Source organism: Podospora pseudopauciseta, chromosome 4, assembly GCF_035222475.1.
Source record: "Podospora pseudopauciseta strain CBS 411.78 chromosome 4, whole genome shotgun sequence".
Classification (NCBI taxonomy): Eukaryota; Fungi; Ascomycota; class Sordariomycetes; order Sordariales; family Podosporaceae; genus Podospora; species Podospora pseudopauciseta.
In genome coordinates this window covers 2,683,312-2,703,282 of record NC_085894.1, presented here as the reverse complement: position 1 = coordinate 2,703,282, position 19,971 = coordinate 2,683,312, and the positions used below count along the sequence as shown (strand labels likewise).

The window sequence follows — 19,971 nt, the reverse complement described above, 5'->3', positions numbered from 1 at the left end:
ACGAAAGTGGCGAGGAAAACCCCGGCATGCCCGGACGACTTCAGACGCAAAGAAAAAGTCTTCATCGAGTACGAACAAGCTAGGACGAAAACGACAACGTCTTGGCCTTCAGTGGAGTCACGTCGCGTTCTTGACTTCAACCGTCCTTGGAAGACATCCCGGCAGGGTTAGCAAAACAAGCATCGCGTCCGGCCGATGGCACAGATCCGGATAGATCGGTCAGGGGTGGCCCGGGTATCCCTCCGGTAGACAGTTGCCGGCCGTCAAACACCCACACCTTTGCTGCAACCCCTCCTTTTGGAAGCACAAGAAACAATAGGGGGATTTCCTGATTTGGCTCAAAATGCACCATTAGCATCGACTTCGTCCCTCGAAAAGATATTGGGTGCTTGTGGGACAGAACAAGCGCTTGCTCGGCGTCTCGCGGTCGGAGTCGTGTGGGAGTGTGGCTGATCCTCTTCCTATCGCTTGTCCAAAACCGGCGGGCCATGTGGCCAGGGTGCGGTTTCCCCTTTCTAGACGCATATGTATGTGTTGGACAGGAGTTGTGGCGGATATGGCACAAGAATCCCATGAGCACTGATCCCAAGCCTCAGCGGTCAAAGGATGTCCATTGTCTCCTGTGTCAGAGTTGACTTCAGCGCAACTCTACAGGAGAGCACGGAGCAGGTCACTGGAGATCAGTGGAAAGAATTCCGAACCAGAACCCCCTTCCGGAGTTTTTCGGTTCGTGGGGGCTGGTGTGGAGTTCAGAAAGAGGAGGAGGTTCTCGACCGAGCATGGGTTTTATTTTCTTTTTGAAGACAAAGCATGGGCGATCGTCAGAAACGTGGCTTGAACTTATCGTTTCTGCTGCCTTTGTATGGAGTGATGAGGTCGCGAGCCGGCCTCGTTCAACGCCTCTTCCGATAACCCTGGGCCGGATGCTGATCCCCGGCGTCGAGGTGAGGACGTTTGGCGAGAGGGGCCCATGTCGCTGACCAGGATAGCAAAGGGGTCGACGAGGGTTCTGGCGAGAAGGAACTGTTATCCCCTGTATGGAATGTTTGTTGAATATTCCCAAAGTCCATGTTGGCACAGGATTGTTCGGGGTATCACGATCCAATCCCTTTTGAACTTTGATATCAAAGCCCCCAACGGCCTTGAAGTCAATTCAGGGTCCAAGGTGTTTGAGAGAAGAGCTGGGGGCCCCGCGCCCGCACTGGGCAGATCAGATAAGCGTGGGGAAACGGCGTGGATCAACGATTGGCCCCTGCAAGGACTTCGCTGTGCCCTGACCAGCAACCCTCATGACCGTCCACCATCCATCATCAATTCAACACTCGCCATCAGAGCCGAATGCTACCATTGGGCCCGAATCGCGCCGCAGTGCTGCATACGACACGGGACCGACTTCTCACTGTGTCTGTACTTCCTGTGGGATATCTCTGGCAGCTGGCAATTGGCATGGCCGCGGACTTGTGCTTGTGCCTGTCCTCATGCCACGAGATGTTGTACAGAACTATTAGGAGCCACGCACCACCTTGGACATGACGAGGCGCATGCCAACGATAAGTAATCGCCCACTGCCTGCTGTAATCCCCTCTTCCCTTGCGTCCGTGGGCTCACCGGACTCGCTTCGCCCGAAAATCCAGCAGTTTTATGCCAGTCCAGTGAACTGACATGGAAGCCTGAGAATGTCTCAATGGGCCAGCGGCGGGCGCGGGGTCTCACCGATGACATGAAACAACCATGCTGGGAAGACGAGCAAGAGAATTCAGCCAAAGCCGGGCGAAGGGTATGACGAGGCGGATGGCAGCATGAAAGCCATCTGGAATGCTCTCATATCGCAGCACAGCGCCGGGGAGAAAGAGAGTAGCCGCCAGTCCGGGCCATCAAGGAGAGAATTGATTCGGTAGAAGCCGAGATAGCACGTTTGTATCGTTACTTGCCACCACTGCTTGTTGCAGTGCATAGGAGTCGTGATGCTGTGCTGGAGCCCTGCCTTGCTGATGAGCGTCCGAAGGCTGTCTGTCAGTGACAGGTTGTTCGACGTCCATGGCAGATGGCTCAACGGGCCAAGCCGCCGGGCCCACAAGACCATATGGGCGACACCTGATGCTGGAAAGCCGGTCTTGTCGATAGCGCAAGCACCAAAAGAAAACTCCGACCTGGATATCGACTGGTTCGGCTGGGCACCTGGGCAGCCAGCCTCTTGGGATCTGCGAGAGCAAACTGATCATCAATATCAATGGCTGTGCTGGCGTACGGGATATGTATGTCTTGCTTTCCTCTCGATATCGTGAGCGTCATCTCCTAGGCATAGGGTGGTCAGCATGGTCCATACGCTTAGCTATCCCGTCCCGTTCCCCGTCCCTTCGATCCCTTCAGGGTTCTGTGGACCTCGCACCATCTTGGACAAACTCTGAGATGTCTGGAGCTGGCAGCTGGGTGAGGGGTTGGGGATCCAGGCTCTTGGCAAGGCGAGGAGGTCCCTGTACAGTGCGGGAGGGGGTTGACAGGACGGAGTGGTGCTGGCAGCAGCCCACTGTCAACCAGGTTTAGCGCCTCAATGATTGGCCGGCACTTGAACTTGTGCCCACCTTATCCGTGCACGACCCACCCAATTAGCATCGCCGACGGGACCGGGGGTCGATGCATGCTCACCGCCTCTTCAACGGACTGCTGTGGAGCGGGTTGCGTGAGAAGAGAAGTGAGAAGAGGGAGAACGAGCCACTGGTCTTGTCTTGGTGGTGGTCCCTCCTCTTCCTGCAACTCCCCAAAGACAACCATCGACAAACACCCTCTGGCTCCCAAGGACAGGACAGGACTGGACCCAAAGGACGATAAGGCCGTGCAGCACTCATACTCGGCCTTCACAAGCTTCTCGTCCTCTACCAGCCTCACCTCTCCTCTTTGTCACGACGTTACGACTGGGAGTCTTCGAGAGACCACGAGTACAGCAGAGGAACGACAAGCCGCGCTTGATGCTTGTTATGACATGAACCTTTCCTGACCGACAAATATTGATACGCCCAAAAAGAAAGAGCGGTGGCGGTCTGTCCACGCCCGCCCCTGGCACTCACGCTACAATTCCATCCGAACAACCTCCAATCCCCTCTTTGCCAACCTCTCCTTTACAATTTCTGGTTCCTGGTTCCGCTTCTGATTAGCCACCATGAACTTCGAGTTCAACAACACTGTTGGGGGGGACCCTTTGCTGGAGCAGCTCAGATATGATCATCGCGACCGCTACTCCTATACCACTGCCGTCTCCTCCTCCGCTCCTCTCCAGAACATCACCTCCACCGCCTTGACAACCATGTCCCAGTCAAGTCGTCAAAGCCTGAGCCCAGTTACGAGCTGGCTTCCACTTGACCTCACCGGCACCATGAGCGCGCCTGTGTCGGTTCACTCTCCCAACTCTGCCAGTGGAGCAGCTTCATCGCCCGATGACCACAGTGCCCATTCACCGACTCACCAGAGCGCCATGTCGAGCCCTCTTCAACAGCAGCACTCCCCATACCACACAGCTGCCCACCAGAACCCAACAGGTCTCATCTCGGACTGGCCTCTTCCCACCCAGCAAGCGACTACTGATCTTTCTCAGTTTATCCAGGACTCGGCTTTGATGCACTTCAACCCTTTCATGACCGGCTTTCAGCAGGGCGCCATCGAGTATCTTCCAGCGACCACTCAGGGCTTGGAGAATCAAGGGTTACAGTTGGAGCCCGCGTTTTCCATTTCACCAGTCGACGACGGCTCCCAGGCATTGCAGTGGGGGACCTCTGGCATGGCAAACTGGCAGGATTTTGAGCCCATTGGTTTCCACCCCGACGGTCTTCCACGGGGCGTGACAAGCAGTCTGGGAAGCCATTCGCCCACGGGGACATACTTGGAGGTTTTGTCGCTTGGTGGCAGCAGCGACAACGGGTGGACAACAGTTGACCCGATGTTTCCGAACTACACCCAAAACGCTGCAATTTTCAACCCAAGTCAAACCCTGCACTTGCGCAGCGAGTCGGGGTCATCTACATCTGACAGAAACTCTCTCGAGTTTGGCAGCTACGAAGAGGTCTCCTTCCCACCATATTCCCCTTACTCGCCTGGTTCCGACAGCTATGTAGACCCATCATCGAACCACCGAAACTGTCCCCCTGGTGACCACCACCATCATCACCAGCACAACCACCAGCACAGCCACCAGCAACATCACCCTCATCAGCCCACATCAACCGAACTGATCAGTCCAGCCGCTGCTGTTGCCCCCATGTCTATCAAGACCGTCGCCGCCACCAGCAGACCAGTTGCCAGCGGTAGCGGAGCTGGGTCCGTCTCACCTCCCGCCAGAAGAAACTCTGGGACAAGAAAGAGCCCCATTGCCAAGGCCACCAAGTCGGTAATTCGGAGGACGTCAACCGGCAAGAAGGATGGGACAGGCGAGAAGAAGGTTGGCAGGCGTCGTGGGCCTTTGCTTCCTGAGCAACGCAAGCAGGCCAGTGAAATTAGGAAGCTTCGCGCTTGCCTTCGCTGCAAGTTCCTCAAGAAGACCTGTGACAAGGGCGAACCTTGTGCTGGTTGCCAGCCATCTCACGCGCGTCTCTGGCAAGTTCCTTGCACTCGTATTGACATCAAGGATATCGGCTATTTCATGAAGGACTGGAAGGCTGATTACGAGCGTCATCTTGGCCGTGGAATGTCGGTTTTCAACGTCAAGGGTTTCGCTCAAAAGGAGACCCTCATGTGGATCACCCATGGCTATGGCTTTGCTCTTCCAGTTATGGTCCGCGAGGTGTATGTGGCTGATGACAGCTGCTTCCAGGTTGACTGGGTTGAGTCGACTTTGACCGATCAAGAACCTATTGAGTTTGACATCCGCACGGAGCACCTTGATGTTGGCCAGGAGGGTATCTCGTCTGAGGCTCTCTCTGAATACCTTGACAAGCACATTGACGAGGGCTTCGAAAGATTCATTGACGACCACTTTGAGGGCACTCCTTTCATCACCGACATCTTCAAGACCGCATACCGCTACTACGCCAAGGAAAGATCGCCCGTCATTCGCAAGGCTCTCAAGCTTGTTGTGGCTTACAACCTCACCCTTCACATCACCATGATCGAGCAACCACAAACCGAGGCTGCTATGGAGGGTCAGATTGATGACGAGGACTCAAAGTACTATGGAAAGGTTGTGGCCCCTGTCATGATCAACTTCCAGATCAAGTGCGCCATGGCCGATTTGTGGCGTGAGCTTCAGAAAGATGTTCTGGAGGAACTCTCTGCGCTTTACTCTAGCGTGTACAGTGGTGAGCGCTTGAAGAACTGGCCAACCATCTTCATGCTCGCTTCCATCCTTCTTGCCGTCTGGGAGGAGATCCAGTTTGACTGCCACTACCGCGTGCCGGATCCAGTTGCCGTTGAGAAGTTCTGCACCGACATGGAGACTGTCCCAGTGGGTGTCATTGTTGGTCTTTTCCACGCCATCTCCCAGAAGCTTCCATCATTCACTGAGTGGGACACCCGGAGACACGGTCAGCTCTTGAATAACAACCCTGCGGTCTGTGACGCCATGACCGAAGTCAGACAGCACGTCATCAAGCATGGTGAGAATACCCCTATCTTTTATATCCGTGACACAGAAGACTAACTTGATTCCACAGAGTCTTACCTCCGGACGCGTGCGGACTCCAAGTTTGACCGTTATGACTTTGATTCATTATCAAACAAGCTCCTCTCAAAGCTCGTCATCCGTGCCAACTAAGTGACGTTCTGCCTTTTGAACACGCACAAAAAACGTTCCAGCATCGTCTCAGCATGGAAAAAAGCGTCCCATCATGCCATCACGATACCAACATCTGCGGTGGTTGATCCGGATCTTGCATGTGGTTTTTTGCTTTTGGTGTTGTTTTTCCTGTTTTTTCATCTGATGATTTTCTTTGGGGGTTCTTCTCAAGCTAAGCGACGGCGTTTATTGCTTTTTTTGTACTGGTTTTCTGTTAACTCATGTCAACAACACCCTTACGCTTCCAACTATTTTTTTCACGACGGCACGGGCAAAACGACGTTACTCTCATTCTCACGAACGAAACTTTCTTCACAAAACTTCTTTACTGTCTTTTAGAGAAAGGCCCTGCGGATGCGGAAACGAACACAACGCAATGCGATTATGACTCTACATCTTTTTTTTTTTTCATTCGATTTTTTTATAACGGAAATGACTCCTCCTCAATGCGATCGAATTAAGTTAATCACAACAACAACATTCAATACGACGGGGCGCACATCATGAACCAATTGCGATGAGTTTCCCCCCCTCCCCTCCCCAACAATGACATGCTTGCAAGCGAGCACAAGAGCGAACTGCTATTACTGGGAGGAAGAGAAGAAGAAAATGGGCAGGTGTGGGAGGGAGTTTGGGAGTTTCAAGGGGGTTTCCAAAGGGGGCGGTTGAATAGTTGATGGAAGTGTGGCAGGACGAGGGTGAAGATATGTAGCTGATGTTTTTTCAAAAGAGGAGATGATGAATGGAAAGATAAGAGGTTTAAATTTTTGGTACCAAGATCTGCTTCGCGCAAGTGAGGTAGATGGGGGGAGATGTGCTGCTGGGGATGATAAGCCATATAGAGATGAAGATGTGATGTGATGTGATGTGGTATGTGAAATGGGACAATGGGACAATGTGAATTTTGGTATTGATCAAACTATTTCCATGCGCTCTTGGTGATGATGGTGACTTGAAGGCGGTGTTCAGCATAAGAGGGCCTGAAGCCAACGCTGCCCCCGATTTTACTCATTGGGGGGGTGGTCGAGGGGGAGGAATAGGTAAGAGCGAGGCACACTCATTCACTGACTGAGCAGTGACAAGGTGTCGTATCTACCTCACCCCTCCGAACCTTTTTAGCCTCGCCGTCCATCCCGCCTTACTGTACAACATACACTAGCAGGATCCCACCGCCGCATCCACGCCTGCAAAATGACGGGTGCGGCTTGAAGTATTGGCAAACGTTAGTAATCGCCCGATCATGCTGCAGAAACTGGGCTTGACTAGAATTTATCTCGGTCATTGTGTGTTTCCGATTCTGGAGACCGAGAATGAGGGTCTTGATGGGTGTGGTTGAGGTTGAACCAAAGGGGGGTCAAGGGGGGGTGTTTAATGAAGGGTTAGGGTTCGTGGGCAGGTAAGGTAGCTGATATTAAGGCATAGTTGCGTGATATGCATAGACATGATCAGGTTCACACTAACTGTAAACAAACAATGTCGAGAGGGTAAAGGAGCGTGTTATTCAGCCTATCCAGCTATCCAGTACTGGGTACCAGCCCTAGTACGGTTCATACCAATCCCCCAATTCACCCTTTACTTCAACCCCCACCTCAACTCTCAACCACATTAACTTAAAGCTTAAGCATTCGTCCCCCGTCCTCTCCCAGCTCCCTGCCCCTGCGCACCGCCCCTGCCCTGCCCTCCATCCCCCCTTCCAGCACCACCAGAGGGAGCGACATAATTCGAATCCGGGCTCCCGATAGCGTCCGCCTCGGAATCAGTCTCGCCGATAGCGTCCGCCTCTGAATCTGTCTCGCCGATGGCATCTGCCTCGGAATCTGTCTCACCAATGGCATCCGCCTCAGAATCTGTCTCGCCAATGGCGTCGGCTTCGGAATCCGTCTCGCCCTCGGCGTCGGCTTCGGAATCATGTTGCGGCTGCTGAGGGGAGGGAGAGCGGTCGCTCTCCGAGTCGACCTGCATGGGTGAAGAACGGGGGGAAGACCCATCAGAAAGGGGCCCGGCCGGTTGTTGATATGTGGGATCGGCGGCTTCCGAGGAGCCGCGTTGGGCGCGCTTGGAGAGGGAAGGGGTGATGTGCCTGGGATGAGCAGGGGCGCCGGAGCGGCGGTTGATACTGGAGTGGGAAGACGGGACGGGGGTGGCGACCGAAAAGGAAGCGAGGGAGAGGGCGAGGGTGAGGAGGAGGGGGGTGTTGGTCTTCATTTTGTTGGGTTGGATAAGGGAGGTGTTGGTTATGGTGGGCTGGGTAACCTGTTACCGGAAGATGGATAGTGTGCTGATATTGTTTTTGCTTGAAGGAGTGCGTGATGATGAAGTGGTTTGCCAGAAACCCAAAGAGAAATTAAGATGAAGGAATGCTGAATTGAAAGACACTTGACCGGCAAGTGGATGAGTTGAGAAGGAATGTTGTGATGATGAGAGAAAATCTTCCACTTGAAAGGGGGTGCTGGATGCCCTTTATAGAGATTTCGAGACTGTTCGGGAGTCTTCATCTTGCCTTGTTCTCAAGGGCTTCAGAATTTGCTAACGGAACTCAAGATCCGAAACAGCATGGCACGCCGAATACTGGCCGCTACGGAAGCTATCAACATGGTTGAATCGGAGATGATTGTCTCGAGAGCTGGTTAGTGGGAGCAGGGCGCTGATAGATGTGTATCAATTTTGAAGCTGTCCTAGCCCGTTATCTACCGAACATCTGGTGGTCATCATGGTTGCGACTGGCTTCTGAAATCTGGGGTATCGGAGATAAAAGCGACCTAAACCTGACTTTGGTAGCTATCCCGAGAGGACTACGGCAACGGTCTTGTCAAGGCTGTAGGAGGCTTGGGCCACAGAGCCGCCCAAAGGCAGTAAGTGACCGGGATCACTAGGAACTGGCTTTGCTTTCTACAAAACGTTACTACTTGAAATCGTCAACATCAGTTTGGTTGAGAGAATGGTGTATCACAGCAAACCATGTCGAAACACCGAAAGCTCTTGAAACAAGATCTGGTTTACCGGAATAAACAATTAGTCTCGAGTAATAAGTTATTCGGAGGTCTGGTAAAAATAGTGTTTCATGTGGCCTTGTGGCCAGCTCCTTTGACGTTTTTGGTCATGTTGGCGAAGGAAGTGTTGTTAGCTGACCCCTGTCGATCTGGCGTTGTGGGTCGAGGCACTTGTGGAGCGGAAAGAGGGTCCCGGCTGATGACGTCGTTGGAGACAACTGATGATGGTGACATTTCGCTCTCTCATTGCAAGTTGATGATGCTATTTTTCGAAGGTTTTTTGGGAAGGACTTTTCGGCATGAAATTCGGGTACTGGAAACTACACCTGTCACTTGGAGTATGCCTTAAAGTTCACAAGGCGTCGGGCGTTCTGGTAGCCTCTCTGTGTCAGGAGTTGGAGCGGCTGTTGTGTTGGAGTTGGTGGAGCAGGACGGCCGATCGCCAGTGGATATGCATAAGAAGGCTGAGGTTGTGTGTCGACTTACAAGAAGTCGAAAGCCTTCTCATCTGCTCATATTCCGCACCATGCGAAGCAAAAAGCTGCAGGGAGTAGGCGATGTTCGATACGACGGGTACTGTATCTCTCCAGATCCGGCAGAGGGCCGAACCTCTTGTGATCTGGCCATCAAGCACGGCAAGGCCCGGGTTGCACGCTCACCGCCTGCCCCGCTTTTCGGGAAGGTCGGGGGTTGGCCTCAGCTGACCGATATTCAGTGATGGGAAGTTTACAGATATTCCTCAAGAGGCTTTAGATGATTCTACTTACTCAAAATCTGGAGGAATAGCTGATTTCGACAGTTCGATAGCCATAACAGCAGTAATCCTCAAAGGCATCTGTTTGTCCTGTCTGTTGCAGGTCAGTCGTCATGATGCCATGCCAGTTGGATGCACCAACTCGTCCACGTCACAAGGACCCTGGTCTTATCGATAAATGCGGGGGAGGGCCCAGCTGCAAGGTTGGAAGGGCTTGGCAAAACTGAGGACGAAGAGTGTCGGTCACGAAGGGCAAAGACCCAAAGGCTTCAACCATGTGGAATTGAGACAAACAAAGGCGAAACATAAAACCGTGACCATCACGGACTCATTTGTTGCACAAGTCCGCAAAAGTCGAACTGGAACTTCCAGTGCTTATTCATCAACTCCGGTTGTGGCAAGAGCTGCGCGGCGAGGCTGGTGTTATCAGACGGACCTGATTGCCCTTGTTCGCCCCACAGCAACAAACCACCGAACTGGCTCTGACTGGCCCGTTCTGGCGCCTTCCCTGCACTTCCCTGCCTCTGCCTGGGCCAGAAGGTGGCTCCTGCCCCGGCCTGACACATGAGCTCAGCCACCCCGCGCCCGCCTGCCTTGAACCGGCAGCCCGACTCTCTCTATCCTGTTTGCTCATTGACCGACCGACCGACCTATTTAACTTCCGCCCGCTCCCATCCTCCATATCTTTTCTCTTTTCCTAAAACCACTACACAACTCACCCTCTTGAGCCAGCCATCAAGAAAGGCCATCTCCCTCCATCAACGATATCAACTCTCATCACACAAGAAGCGAACCATCAGTCGCCACGATGCAGATCTTCGTCAAGACTCGTAAGTTGCCTTCCCCGCCCTGTCTTTGACGACCCCGCGGTCGCTAACTCATCTCCCACAGTCACTGGCAAGACCATCACCCTCGAGGTCGAGTCGTCGGATACCATCGACAATGTAAAGGCCAAGATCCAGGATAAGGAGGGCATTCCCCCTGACCAGCAGCGCTTGATCTTTGCCGGCAAGCAGCTCGAGGATGGCCGCACCCTCTCCGATTACAATATCCAGAAGGAGTCTACGCTCCACCTCGTCCTCCGTCTCCGTGGCGGTATGCAAATCTTCGTCAAGACCCTGACCGGCAAGACCATCACCCTTGAGGTGGAATCTTCCGACACCATCGACAACGTCAAGGCGAAAATCCAGGACAAAGAGGGTATCCCACCCGACCAGCAACGTCTTATCTTTGCCGGCAAGCAACTTGAGGATGGTCGCACCCTCTCTGACTACAACATTCAGAAGGAGTCCACCCTTCACCTTGTCCTTCGCCTCCGCGGTGGTATGCAGATCTTTGTCAAGACTTTGACCGGAAAGACCATTACCTTGGAAGTGGAGTCGTCAGACACCATTGACAACGTGAAGGCAAAGATCCAAGACAAGGAGGGCATCCCGCCTGACCAGCAGCGCCTCATTTTCGCTGGCAAGCAGTTGGAGGACGGCCGGACTCTGTCCGACTACAACATTCAAAAGGAGAGCACCCTGCACTTGGTGTTGAGACTTCGTGGTGGCATGCAGATTTTCGTCAAAACCCTCACCGGAAAGACGATCACATTGGAGGTCGAGTCTTCGGATACGATTGATAATGTGAAGGCCAAGATTCAGGACAAGGAGGGTATTCCTCCTGACCAGCAGCGCCTGATTTTTGCTGGCAAGCAGTTGGAGGACGGCCGGACTCTGTCCGATTACAACATCCAGAAGGAGAGCACACTCCATCTGGTGCTCCGTCTCCGTGGTGGACAGTAAGCGGGTTATGGTTATGCATCTGGGATATGAATGAGGCGTTCAGCGTTATGGGTGGTTGACCGACATGGCAGCCAATGGTTTTTTTGGGTTCATCTAAGCACATGACCATCATAATCCATGCCTCAAAAGAAGGCTGTGTTGCAATAAATTATCACGTTTTGGTTTATTACCTTTTGGCCCGATTGCAAGTGAGAATGCCTATGCATAATTGAAATTGTGTCCAGACTTGTCCTTTGATCCCTTCGCGACGATTGCTGTTGGGCAACATGTTTGTTCTTGGAGTCGCTACGTGTCTCTCAGCTGATCCATTTTGCCACCGATGACTGACGACAACCTCCCCCTAATCTCCACACCACTGACCTCCATCATTGTTCCATGATGCTATGATGCTATGATGCTTCGATGCTTCAGTCGAGAAGTTGCTTCCAATGGGCCCCGGTCGTGAAGCGAGCTTGGAGAGATTACCCTTAATAACACCCATCACGGCGAAAGGCAAGTAAAAAGAATGGCGATAACAAGCGACGCAGGAGCGGTCGATGGGTGCTGGCCATGATGGTGAACAACATTGGGGCAAGGGCTCCATAGATTGGATCAAAGGCTGACCTAGATGATAACATCGAGCACATCAGCATCTCAGAGCCTCGTAAGAAGCATCAAACCAGACATTTCGACACACATGTACCTAAAAGGACTTTGGTAAGACTAAACAAGGAATGAATCTACATCTCCCCGATCAAATACCTTCGCCCCCCCTTCATCTTGAACCATAAACACTAAGGATAATCACCCTTCACCAGCACATATCCCTCCAACCACCTCAGTACAGCAAAACCTCCATCTCATATTCCTTCCCAGCCTCAAGGGTATACTCCCTCAACGTCTCGGGCCCACAACTCCCAGTCCCCAACCCGTGATGCCACCAATCCAAATGCACCACCGTCTCCCCTTCCTTCCCCTTATCCTCCAACTCAAAAGGATGCTTCGCCTCGTCCAGCTCCCTTGTCGAATACCTCAGCGCGCTAAAATCCCCCATCTCCCTTCCTCCCTTCTGGGCCTGCCAATTCTGCCAATCCACACTCAATAAACTCTTGTTCTCCTTGTTCCTAAACCTGACCCATCTCACATCCGTCCTGTTCCCCGTCTCCTGCGGGAATTCATAATCCGTCATCAGCTCCCCCACCTTCGCACCCCACCACCCAACCAGCTGGCTCATCTTCTTGTCTCTGTACCCCTCCCCTGGGCCCCGTCCAAACCACTCCACACTCTCAACCCCCTTGAGCTTCGTCACCAGTCCCAGTCGCCCCCATGCTCTGGGGAGCAGGGCCCCTGTAGGCTTCGCCTCCACCTTGATAGCAACATCATGCCCGCCCAACATGTACGTAATCTTCAACTCCAAAGCCCAGTTCAACACCGGAGGCGCCATCCGTCCCTTGACTACAATCTCCGTCGCTGCTCCCTCATGCAACTCCTTCCACGTCGCCTCCACTAAATGAAACTTTGCCTGGTGCAACCGTCTGTTAAACCAGTTCCTGCCGAAGTCGCATCCCCGATCATTGTCCGTCATGGCGCGATAAATCTCAAACCCCAGCGGCTCGGCCAAGATATTCTCATCAGACTGCTTCGGATTTTTCCAGCTCACCAGTTGACCGATAGTAAGGTCAAAATCCCACGAGATCCCCCCCGACCCAACGATGGAGAGCAGTGACGGGTTGATCAAACTAGTCTTGACAGCCCCAATCCGCTTCATTTTCAGGGGCAGCGTCTGCAACTGCTTTGGAGGGTGAACCGCAACTTGACCTGTGGCAACAAGATGACCGGCATCTCCCCACATGCCCGTTGGCGCGGCCAGTCGAAACTCCAGTGTCAAATGAGATAATGGTCGTGTAGAGGAGGGGAGTTCAATGCGAATGATGCCTTCAGAATGGGGTTTGATGCCTGATGACAGTCAGCTTGATTCGCCACCATACAACCAGAACTACTCACCTTTTGGAACTTCTACCATGCCGAGGTTATAGGAGCCCGAGCCGTCTACCCACGACAAATGGCATATCAAATGATCAAGGGTAAGAAAATCGTATCGGTTGACAATTCGGACGAGACCACCCTTCTCAATGCCCAATGTTTGGACAGGTTCGATGGCTTTCTTGTACTCAATGAGACCGGGGGTCGGAGTATGGTTAGAGAAACAGAGTCCGTCAAGAACAAAGTTGTAATCGTTGGGGTCGTCACCAAAGTCACCGCCGTATCCCATGTACTCCTTGCCGTCCTTGGTCTTGGTTCTCAGACCCTGCGTGGATGTTAGGTGTTTGTGAAGAAACATATTAAACCAGGACTGCACTCACATGGTTAGCCCACTCCCACACAAAACCACCCATGAGTCTCGGGTACTTGTAGAACAAGTCAATGTACTCCTTGATAGCACCTGGCCCATTTCCCATCGCATGAATGTACTCGCACAGAACAACAGGCTTGTCCCACGAGCGGTCTTTTGCATACTTCTCCGTGTCTTGTATGGAGTGATACATTCTGCTGATAACATCTGCGGACTCGGCTCTCCAATCACCCTCGTAGTGGATAAGCCTACTCTTGTCAAGGCTCTTGATGAACTTGTACATGGCCTTGTGGTTGCGGCCATAGCCAGACTCGTTGCCCAGAGACCAGAGGATGATGCTTGGGCGGTTGAAGTCCCGCATGACCATCTGGCGAGCACGATCAATGTAGGCTTCCTCCCAATCCGGATTGTCGGATGTGAGCTTGTTACCATCCACACCCACGACAAACAAGCCATGACACTCGAGGTCGCACTCGTCCAAGATCCACAAGCCAAGCTCATCTGCCAGTTCGTACAGCCGGGGGTCATTGATGTAATGAGAAGTTCGGATGGCGTTGATGTTGTGCCTCTTCATGAGCATGAGGTCCTCCTTCAAAAAGTCAAAGGGAACTGCCCGTCCATGGTCAGGATGATGTTCATGTCTGTTGACACCGCGGAGCTTGATAGGTTGTCCGTTGACACAAAAGACTCCATCAATGAGTTCAACTTTGCGGAAGCCAACCCGTTCAGCAAGGGAACAACCAGGCATCGAAAGAACGAGCTGGTACAAATAGGGGGTTTCGGCCGTCCATTTGTGGGGATTCTTGACATGGACATCAAAGTGTATCGTTCCCTCGCCGGCCTTTGTCTTTCTCACAACCTCGACATTGTCCGCATCCAAGAGACTCAGGGTGACATTAGCGTCGGAGTTAAGTTTGACCCCCACATGGAGTGTTGCATCTTTGTACTTGTTGTGTAACTCAGTCTGGATTTGAACGTCCTCAAAGTGCGTCTTGGGAAATTTGTGCAGCCAAACATCTCGAAAGATGCCACTGAGCCACCACTGATCCTGTGGAGGGGTTAGATCACAGATTTGGGAGAGATATAGGGACGACTGACTTGGTCTTCGATGTAGCTCCCGTCACACCGTTGGTAAACCTCGACCGAGAGAACATTGATGTCTTCAAAACGGACAAATTGTGTGATATCAAATTCACTTGGATTCCTGGAGCCCTGGGAGTAGCCAACCTGTTGATGGTTGACCCAGACGGTAAAGGCAGCATCGACACCTTCGAAACGTAGCCTAAGCTGATGGCCCTTATCATGTTGGTCAAGCGAGAATTGGGTTACATAACGGCCACATTCATTGTCATCAATTGGTACGTGAGGAACATTGACAGGCCAGGGAAAGTTCAGGTTGGTGTACTGTGGCCCTTTGCCGTGGCCTTGGAGCTGCCACATTCCGGGTACAGCGACGGGCACCCATTCGGGTGTGTCTGCCAGCTGCACGGGAGACTGCTTGTGGAAGTCGACAGGACCCTGTAGTGGTGACCTGGCAAGATTGAAGAGCCATTTTCCGGACAGGAGCTGTGCTTTGGAGAGAGAGACATCGCGAGATAAGGCATCCCAGGCGTTTTGGTACAGGAAGAAGTGGGCTCTGGGCGGCAGGGTGTTCCGGTGGATGATCCTGAGGTTATTCCAGTCCGGAGTAGACGGCGGGAGTTTGCGGTCTTGGTTTGGCCCCAGACCGGAGGAGGGTGCCTCTCCCAGGGGCGCGGAGGGGACGTTTCCATGAGACATCGGAGCAATTGCCTCGTCAAGATGCACCGGGCATTCGATGTGGGGGATGGAAGCCAAGGAACAGTGGACGTTGAGTATCTTATGGAGTCATGCAAAAGGAGAACAAAGAGACAATGGCAAAGGACTCAGTTGAATGACGACAGAGGGGAACGGAGGTCACATCTCGAGCTTGTCACTGGAAGAAGCTGTTGTCCTCCAACGGGTTTGTCCGAGGAAGGAAGCACGATTCAGGTCACCTGGCACCTGCAACCATTGCCCCACACCTTGATCAATCTGGGGAAGCAGCAAATGCGGGGGATGCTTCATGTGAACCACAGTCTTGGCGGCCATGGCCTGCGGGTTAGGGTTGTGCGTTTCTCCCTCATTCAACCATCATCACCACCACTCGCCAACTTCCGTCATCTTACATGTACTCTGTCATCTCAAAGTGTCCTTAATTCTGGGCCTATTTTACATGTGTACTGCGGCTTGATAATTCGATCTGTTTCATACAAACTGCTCGCCGATATTGCCTCCCATCCATCGCATGTGTTGTCGAAAACCGTACATTTTGCAACACCAGACCTCTCTTATTTCACGCTCCCCCGGATCTAGATCCAGCTGCTTGTCCGCTCACCGTCTCTCGGCCAGATGATCTCGATCAGGCACCGTCCGCCACCGTTGTACCGCAGATTCTCGCCGCTGCACCAGGGCACCCTGGAAACACGGAGGGAGATGCTCCTGGTGCGCCTAAAGCAGCGTCGTATCGACGGCAACTCGGGAGTGGTAGACGACAACGTCCATTTCCAGGTTCGATCATGACTGGCGAGCGGGACTAGCTGGGGTTGGTTGGTATTTTTGGCCTCTCCACCACAAACCATGGTCCTGGACCACAGCTTCAATTTGCACCAAGTGGTACGTCCTGTCGGAATGTCGACGGGAAGACGGCCAGAGCCCTCGGATGGTCCTCGATGGACCGCCAAGTGGCCCCATATCCCTCGGATGGAGGGCAAGAAAGTGTTGATATATTAGCTGCCATGCATCCCGCCTCTGTTGACGTGCTTGGGGCTCTGCTCGGTGCGCGCCTGCAACACTTCTTCAACCGACGTCCTCTCTGCGGCCATGAAGGTCTCGTCGCTCGTCCACCTGCTTGTGGCTGCTGTGGCTGCTCCTGCTGCCGCCGAGTTCTCGTGGAAGAATGTCAACATTGGTGGCGGTGGTGGCTTCGTCCCCGGAATCGTCTTTCACCCGACTACTCCTGGGGTGGCTTATGCCAGGACCGACATTGGTGGTCTTTACAGGCTGAACCCCGACGACTCCTGGACTCCCATCACCGATAGCCTTGGCACTGATGAAAGATGGTAGGTTGTCTTCCGGGACTGAGTGTTTTTAGAGTCGGAAATATCTGACATCTCGTGAGATAGGGGCCATTGGGGCATCGATGCTGTCGCCCTGGACCCTCAGGAGCCAAACAGAGTCTATGCGGCGGTGGGCATGTACACCACAAACTGGGATCCCAACCCGGGCGCCATAATCCGCAGTGACGACAAGGGAGCCACGTGGGTGTCTACCGACCTGCCTTTCAAGGTGGGCGGCAACATGCCTGGCCGTGGTATGGGCGAGAGGTTGGCTGTCGATCCCGCCAACTCCAACATCATCTACTTTGGTGCTCGCAGTGGAAATGGTCTGTGGAAGAGTACCGACGGTGGTGCCACCTTCTCCAAGGTGACCTCTTTCACCAACGCGGGATCATACATCGTGGACCCCAGCGACCTCTATGGTTACAACGGAGACAAGATCGGTCTCACCTTTGTCACCTTCGATTCGACCTCGAGCGTCAGAAATGGCGCCACCTCGCGCATCTTCGTCGGTACTGCTGACAACATCACTGCTTCCGTCTATGTTTCCGACGATGCTGGTGCCACCTGGGCCCCGGTCGCCGGCCAGCCTACGAAGTACTTCCCTCACAAGTGCAAGCTTCAGCCAACCGAGAAGGCTTTGTACTTCACTTACAGCGACGGAGCTGGTCCGTATGATGGTACTTCTGGCGGTGTGTACCGCTACGACCTCACCACTAGCACCTGGAAGGACATCACCCCCGTCTCTGGCGGTGATCTCTTCTACGGCTTTGGCGGCTTGGGTCTTGACATGAAGAAGCCCGGCACGCTTGTCGTGGCTAGCTTGAACTCCTGGTGGCCGGACGCCCAACTTTTCCGTTCTACCGACTCTGGTGAGACCTGGTCTCCTCTCTGGGAGTGGGCTGGGTATCCCGACATGAACCTGTACTATAGCATTCATGTGAGCTTATGCGTCTTTTTTTAACCCATTCGCCTCGGACTAATAATCCTCCAGACTGATAAAGCACCCTGGATCAACACCGGCTTTCTCTCTCAGGACAGCAAGCGCCTGGGATGGATGATTGAGGCCCTCGAGATCAACCCCCATGACAGCGACCACTGGCTGTACGGCACTGGTTTGACCCTTTTCGGTGGCCACGATTTGACCAAGTGGGATACCACCCGCAACATCACCATCCACTCTCTTGCTGCCGGTATCGAGGAGATGGCTGTCCTTGGCCTTGCATCTGCCCCCGGCGGTTCCGAGCTTCTCGCCGCTGTTGGTGACAACAACGGTTTTACCTTTAAGGAGGCCGCTGATCTCTTGACTTCTCCTCAGACCCCCTGGATGAACCCCATGTGGACCAGTGCCACTGACGTTGGTAAGTGGCAGAGACCATCCATACAGGGGCTTCACTAACAAGTAAACAGACTACGCCGGCAACAAGCCCAACCAAGTCGTCCGTGTGGGCAACTCCCCTGGCTCTCCCCAGATCGCCATCTCTACCGACGGCGGCCTCACCTGGTCTCCCCACTACGGCGCCAGCAACACCGACCACAGCGGCACCCTCGCCTACTCGGCCGATGCCTCCACCGTCCTCTGGTCCTCTGGCAACGCCGGCGTCCTCCGCTTCCACACCTCCACCGCAACCACCTACAACCCCGGCTCTGTCGTCCCCTCGGCTGACTCGGCCGAGGGCGTCTTCACGCCCGTCGACTCCCTCCCCTCGGGCGCCGTCATCGCAGCCGACAAGCGGAACAACTCCATCTTCTACGCCGGCTTCGAAGGGACCCTCTACCGCAGCTTGGACGGCGGCGCCACGTTCTTGACAGTAGCCGTCGACCCCAGAAGCAGCACCACATCCATGACTGTCGTGGCCATCAAGGATATGGTCGCCCACCCCGTCGTCGCTGGTGAAGTCTGGGTTTCCACCAACATCGGTCTCCTCCGCAGCACTGACTACGGCCTCAACTACGCCCAGGTTGGAGAGGGCAGCATCACCAACACGGAGCAGTTCGCCTTCGGTCTCGGTGAGGGAGGGTCGAAGTGGAATATTTATGCTTTCGGCTATGGCTTGAATGGACCGAGGTTGTATGCCAGCTCAGATAATGGAGAGTCGTGGGTCGATATCCAGGGGCTGCAAGGATTTGGGGCTATCAGTGCGAATAGGGTTGTGGGAAGTGCCAGTGTGGAGGGGCAGGTTTATGTGGGCACCAATGGGAGGGGTGTGATGTTTGCAAAGGGGGTTGTGGAGGGTGGTGACCCGGGTAACGGAGGTGGGGAGGATAGCGACGATGATGAGGAGGAGTGGTGTGATGCTACTACGACGAGTGCTGTGCCGACGACTTCGTCCGTGGTGATCCCTACGACTACAAGCACGACGTTGGTTACTAGTGTCAGGCCTACGACTGTCTCTACCTCTTCGAGGGTTACCACTGCCAGTACGTCTTCCACCTCGACCAGAAGCAGCACCACCAGCACTTCCACCAGATTCACCACCACCAGCTCGGCGCCCATCACTCAACCGACTGAGCGTGCGAAGAGGTGGGGACAGTGCGGCGGGATCAACTGGACTGGACCGAAGGAGTGCGAGGCCCCATGGACGTGCCAGAAGCTTAATGATTGGTACTTTCAGTGCTTGTAAACACTGCGTCGTTGTCATCATGAGGGAGGTTTTCCGCATTTAGCAGTAAAAAGAGTGAGTAGCAATGGTGAGATGCAATGAAATATAACATCTCAGTTGCAGTATTTTGGGAGTCTGATCTGATGAATGACGTGAGCGGGGTGGATGAAAGATAAGTCAAAGATGGGATGGCAGCTGCACGCCAAGGCCCGGCCCGATCTGCAACAGGGGTTCCCCAGATTGGTGCCAAGAATGACGTTCGGGGGGGAGGGGGGGAGAGAAGAGTAGATTGAAGGCACATCAAGTGCAGGAAACTAGACATGTAGGAGACAGTAGCGTGCAGATGGATGTCAGCTAAGGGGATATATATATACATGATCGAAGGGAGTAGAAGGCTCGATTAAAAATATAGAAGATGAATTGTAGGTAAGGAGCTGTGCTCCATGATAAGCTCTGTGTTGAGGTCACCAAGGGACTTTTGTTCCATATCACACTTCACGAGATTCCCGCCGCAAAGTAACACATCTTCAACCTAGAAGTGGTTTCTCATTACTGTTATTTACCATCCAAAAACCAAGCCAACAGGATATCCAGCGACATAAAGTCGTTAATCCCCCACTATCCTCCG

At 53.5% G+C, this 19,971-nt stretch overlaps 5 protein-coding genes across 5 annotated transcripts; 3 read left to right on the top strand and 2 right to left on the bottom strand.

Annotated features, from left to right (window-relative positions):
- The first annotated feature begins 1,388 nt into the window (after positions 1–1,388).
- QC763_0068190 (uncharacterized protein) lies at positions 1,389–6,693 on the top strand. The gene is made up of 2 exons (XM_062905942.1): positions 1,389–5,582; positions 5,640–6,693. The coding sequence occupies exons 1-2, from the start codon at positions 3,158–3,160 to the stop codon at positions 5,738–5,740; spliced, it is 2,526 nt and encodes an 841-aa protein (XP_062765956.1). The 5' UTR covers positions 1,389–3,157; the 3' UTR covers positions 5,741–6,693.
- Positions 6,694–7,378: 685 nt separating this feature from the next.
- QC763_407780 (uncharacterized protein) lies at positions 7,379–7,966 on the bottom strand (the record flags this gene model as incomplete). Its single annotated transcript, XM_062912416.1, has 1 exon — positions 7,379–7,966. The coding sequence occupies one exon, from the start codon at positions 7,964–7,966 to the stop codon at positions 7,379–7,381; it is 588 nt and encodes a 195-aa protein (XP_062765955.1).
- Positions 7,967–9,782: 1,816 nt separating this feature from the next.
- On the top strand, positions 9,783–11,395 carry UBI4 (Ubiquitin). Its single transcript, XM_062905941.1, has 2 exons — positions 9,783–10,335; positions 10,397–11,395. The coding sequence occupies exons 1-2, from the start codon at positions 10,314–10,316 to the stop codon at positions 11,290–11,292; spliced, it is 918 nt and encodes a 305-aa protein (XP_062765954.1). The 5' UTR covers positions 9,783–10,313; the 3' UTR covers positions 11,293–11,395.
- A 482-nt stretch (positions 11,396–11,877) lies between these two features.
- Positions 11,878–15,666, bottom strand: QC763_407810 (uncharacterized protein). The gene is made up of 4 exons (XM_062912417.1): positions 14,723–15,666; positions 13,635–14,672; positions 13,276–13,579; positions 11,878–13,227 (listed from the first exon to the last, which is right to left on the bottom strand). The coding sequence occupies exons 1-4, from the start codon at positions 15,401–15,403 to the stop codon at positions 12,110–12,112; spliced, it is 3,141 nt and encodes a 1,046-aa protein (XP_062765953.1). The 5' UTR covers positions 15,404–15,666; the 3' UTR covers positions 11,878–12,109.
- CEL74A (Xyloglucanase) lies at positions 15,646–19,742 on the top strand. The gene is made up of 4 exons (XM_062912418.1): positions 15,646–16,743; positions 16,807–17,680; positions 17,735–18,101; positions 18,151–19,742. Exons 1-4 carry the CDS (start codon positions 16,505–16,507, stop codon positions 19,362–19,364), a joined length of 2,694 nt encoding a protein of 897 aa, XP_062765952.1. The 5' UTR covers positions 15,646–16,504; the 3' UTR covers positions 19,365–19,742.
- Positions 19,743–19,971: the final 229 nt, after the last annotated feature.